The following is a 5000-nucleotide window of genomic DNA, read 5'->3' as shown; positions in this document are numbered from 1 at the left end:
CCTCAACAACACGGATTAAACTTCGATGGTTGGATGTAAAACGTCGGCGTGCTAAAAGATCTTCAATGGTAAGACTTGTCTGTTGTGCCTCCGTTAGTGTAGCATAAAACATGAGTTTTATTAAAGCATAGCGTGTGTAATGTGTAGCTATTTCATTCCGTATGTTAACCTTGCCTGCTGTCTGTCTCTGATAGTAGTTTGCAGGGGAGTAAAATGTTCCACGGCCGAAGTAGATTAGCTACATGTTTTTAACTTCGGGGTTAATTCCCTTTCCTTTACGTCTGCTGCTGGTAAGTAAATACAGACAGCAGGAAAGGTTAACAAACGGGATGAAATAGCTACACATTACACACGCTATTAATATGCTTTAGTAAAGCTCACGTTACTCACATACTGTTTAACACTGTTACAGCACATAAATGTTTGTCGCTACATCCAAACTATGCATCCCCTTTGTCCTTGTACGTGCTCCTCTTAAAGGAGCCGCAACATTTTACTAAACGTTCTTGCAATGTGAATAATTTAATTTAAATATGCTTATTGGCCTTATTGTGTACGGTTGTGCGTTTAACAGCGCTTGTTTGTAAGAGAGAGAGCATTTAACTGTGGATGCCCCAGTTTATTAAAGCCAGGATATTCATAAAAGACGTACGTCAATGTGCATTAGTAGGCTACTATGTTGAGAGTTGAGAAATTAATTCCGTCGGGCTCGGTTCGGATTCGAAAAAAAAAATGTTAATGGCTGTCGGTCTCGGTCCGGGCTCGGTTACTATTCTGTCGGACCGGGCCGGGCTCGGACAGAAAAATGTGTCCAGATCCATGCTCTAAGTCACACACACACACACACACACAGCAAATATGTAGTTAGCCTTGAGTTCAGGTGAGAAGAGCAATCATAAATTCAAAGCAGACAACTGATTACCACGTCAACGAGAGTTTACACCTCACTAAGCATCTCAACAGCAGCTCACAGCATTGGTCACACACACACACACACACACACACACACACACACACACACACACACACACACACACACACACGACACGTGAAGGCCCAACTGCTGCAAGAGGAAGCAAGATAGCATGGGGAGAGAGAGAGGGGTAGAGAGGGAGAGAGAGCGAGATAAAGAGGGTTGGGAGAGAGAGAGAGAAAGAGGGATGAGATGGAGAGAGAGAAAGAGGGAGAGGTTGGACATTGCTTGCTTGCTCACCTCGTGTGGAATCTCATGAAGCAGGATGGCAAAGGTGGTGAGAAACCCAACCTGCAGAGAGAGAGAGCAGATCAGTCAACCACGCGCACGCGCACACACACACACACACACACACACACACCAAAACCAACCTGCAGAGAGAGAGAGCAGATCAGTCAACCACGCGCACGCGCACACGCACACGCACACGCACACTACAGAAATACCCCAACAGAAAGTCTCTCTCTCTCTTTCACAAACACACAATACAGATCCATTAGGAGAGCCTGGTCATGTGAGGTGTGAAAATGTGTGTGTGTGTGTGTGTGTAATATATATATATATTGGGCTGTGCTTGTGTACCGTGTGTGCAATACATTTTGTGCTTCCTCTAAAACTCCCACACGGCTCATGCTGTCAGCCTTATGCTTGTCCACCTGGACCTTCAACACACACACGCACGCACGCACGCACGCACGCACGCACGCACGCACGCAAAGATGTCTCAAGGTGCTTAGCAGGGTCACAATAGCAATTTAAAACAGTGCATCCAAAAACAATACAGAAAAGAAAAAAGAAAAAAACAGAAACCAGGACCAAGGCAGCTATAAAAAGATGGGTTTTGAGGTGTGATTTAAAAGTAGTGATGGAGTCCAAAGCCCTAATGTTCTCCGGGAGCTTGTTCCAGAGTCGTGGCCCCAGCGAGCAGAAGGCACGATCTCCCATTCTGGACATATTTGTCCGGGGAACTGCAAGAAGGTTTGCTTGTCCGGACCTAAGAGTCCTTGGTGAGAGATGAGGGGTGAGGAGATCCTGGAGATAGGCCGGACCAGTGGTGTTTATGGCCTTGTGAACTAGCAGTAGGACTTTGAAATGTATTCTCTGGTTGATTGGAAGCCAGTGGAGGGAGTGGAGGACTGGGGTGATGTGTTCGGATCTCCTTGTCTTGGTGAGAACCCGGGCAGCACTGTTTTGAACATACTGCAGCCTCTGGATGGTTTTTGCTGGAAGACCTGCCAGCAGAGAGTTGCAGTAGTCCAGACGGGAGCTGATGAATGCATGCACCAGCTTTTCTGCAGCATGTTTGGGAAGAGAGGATCTCAGCCTTGAGATGTTTCTCAGGTGGTAGAATGAAGTTTGGCAGATGGATTTGATGTGTGAATCAAAGGACAATGAAGAGTCCAGCTTGACACCAAGGTTTGTGACGAGTGAGGAGAGAGGGGTGGGGTGGCCATTTATGGTGATTTGGGTGATACCGACCTTTTTTATTTGGTGGGGCGTGCCAATAAGAATGGCTTCAGACTTGCCACCATTTAGCTGTAGTGAGTTGTTGCTCATCCAGTGCTGGATGTCATCCAGGCATTTGGTAGTCTGTGATAGTGCCTGTTGTTTGTCGGGTGAAGTTCGGATGTAGATTTGTGTGTCATCTGCATAGGAGTGAAATGGGATGTTATGACCTCAAAGTATGTTTCCCAGGGGTAGCATGTAAATTAAGAAAAGCAAGGGCCCTAGGACTGACCCCTGGGGGACACCGGAGGTAACGCACCTTATACTGGAGGTGATATTGCCAAGGGCAACATATTCCTGCCGTCCAGTGAGATAGGAATAAAAGAAGTCCAGGGCAGTGCCTGTAATTCCCACCTCCTGGAGGCGCCGAAACAGGATATTATGGTCCACTGTATCAAAAGCGGCGCTTAGATCCGGCAGGACTAGTAGGCTGGGTGAGCCAGAGTCTGATGACATTAGGAGGTCATTTACCACCCTCACCAGAGCAGTTTCGGTGCTATGGGAAGGTCTGAAACCAGACTGGAAGGATTCATAAAGCTGGTGGGAGTGGAGATGGTTATGCAGCTGGAGGGAGACGACCTTTTCCAGGACCTTTGCTAGGAAGGGGAGGTTTGAGATGGGACGGTAGTTTGAGAGGTCCTCAGGGTCCAGATTGTGCTTTTTAAGCACAGGTTTGACGGCTGCCAGTTTTAGGGAGGGGGCAACTTCACCAGTAGATAGGGACCTGTTTATTATGTGGGATGCAGTGGGGACAATGGCTGTGAGGCAAGCTTTCAATAGAGATGTGGGGATGGGATCCAAAAAAACAATGCTGGACAGCTCAGCTTGGGTGACCTCAGCAAAATGATCAAGGGCTGGGCCATCACGGGGGGCAAGATCCGAGGGAGGATCAGGTTGGTGATGTTGCACCTGATGTTATCGACCTTTGTTTTGAGGAGGAGGGAGTATTGGTGGAGGAGCTGCAGGGTTTGAGCATCTGATTTATAGTGGAGAACAGGTGCCTTGGGTTATTATGGCCAGAGTCAATGAGAGTGGAGTAGTATGATGCCCTGGTAGCTCTAAGAGCAGAGGAATATATTTTCTGATGTTCTCTGAAGTACAGCTTGTGGACAGTTAAGCCAGTTCGCCTAAATCTGCGCTCAATTTTTCGACCCTCCGACTTAAGGGCTCTGAGATGGTCAGTGAACCAGGGGGCTGAGCGCTGGAAGGACACCAGCCGCGTTCTTTCAGGGGCAAACCTGTCTAGGCCATCTTGAAGAGTGTGGTTGTAGCAGTGTACATTCTCTTCAATAGAGTGCAGGATCAGGCTCAGTCAGGGCAGAAGAGAGAGCATTTGATAGCAGGGCATTGTCAATATCCTTGATCTTACGGAAGGTGATGGAGCGCTTGCTGCTGGGGGCAGGTGGTGTAGCAATAGTGTCCAGTAGTACCACACTGTGGTCAGATATGCCTAGCTCCAGGACATGGGTGTTGGAAACCTAGACATCGGCAGTGATGGCAAGATCAAGGGTGTGGCCATGTTTATGGGTAGGTCCTTGTACATGCTGAGTGAGCGGGAGGCAATCAAGGAGGTTGAGGAAGTCAACGGCCAGCGGGCACTTGGGGGCATCTACATGAATATTGAAATCACAAAGTACCACCATCCTGGAAAAGGTGGGGCACAGGGTTGTGAGGAGATTTGAGAAGTCTCATATAAAAGTACGGTTAGCTCTGGGTGGTCTATAAATAGAAACAATTATCAGAGGTTGAGGGGTGAGGCTTCTGGCAGCTAAGCATTCAAAAGATGGGGAAACAGGGACCTGCAGTTCAACAAGGCCGAAAGTGTCCCGATAAAACACTGCCAGCCCCCCACCACGACCAGAGCTGCGTGCTTTTTCGATGTATTTATAGCCTGCAGGAGCCGCTTAATTTAAGGAGAGGTAGTCACCACCGTGATGCCAGGTTTCACTAAGACATAAAATGTCAATGATATGGTCAGATAAAAATTAATTCAATATAAGAGATTTGTTTGTGAGGGACTGGATGTTAAGGGAGGCAAATTTGAGAGCCTTCTGTTTTTGGGGGGAGGGTGCGTGTTTTCTGAGAGGGTGGAGATTTTTTCTAGATCCGTTGGTGGTAGTGTTGGCACAGTGACTAGAATCCACTCGACGTAATCCATTCACCAGAGAGTGCGGGGATCTCGCGGTGTTTCCCACGTTGGAGTGCAGAGATCTCACGATGTTACCTGTGTTGTTGTTGGCTGAGGCTACGGCGCTGTGATGGCGCGTCAGACGTGCGACAGGTGACCAGAGAGATGGGATGTTCGTCAGCTTGGCTCGTCGAGCAGCTTGGCTGATTATGGAAGATGAATTTTCTACCGGAGCCTCTGTGGATGTAGCGGGGGCGGCGAAGGAGTCCAAGTTCTTTGAGGATGGGGTTGTTTAGTCCAGGAGTGGTTGCAGGGTGAAGTCGGCAGAGTTGCGAGCTGGTATAGTTGAACACCATGGTGACCGATTAGGGATGCTGCCTAGCCTATAGCTAC

General features: G+C 48.3%; 1 protein-coding gene across 2 annotated transcripts in view; it reads right to left on the bottom strand.

Annotated features, from left to right (window-relative positions):
- Window positions 1–5000, bottom strand: part of slc39a13 (solute carrier family 39 member 13) — an 18861-nt gene that overhangs the window by 3139 nt on the left and 10722 nt on the right. For both annotated transcript variants that reach the window (XM_080857137.1, XM_080857136.1), the window contains exon 7: window positions 1214–1264. In XM_080857137.1, coding sequence (XP_080713263.1) covers window positions 1214–1264 — 51 coding nt within the window. The remainder of the gene's footprint in view (window positions 1–1213; window positions 1265–5000) is intronic.

The sequence above is a fragment of the Sprattus sprattus genome, assembly GCF_963457725.1.
Source record: "Sprattus sprattus genome assembly, chromosome: 18".
In the NCBI taxonomy this organism is placed as follows: domain Eukaryota; kingdom Metazoa; phylum Chordata; class Actinopteri; order Clupeiformes; family Clupeidae; genus Sprattus; species Sprattus sprattus.
This window is presented reverse-complemented; position numbering and strand designations above follow the sequence as displayed.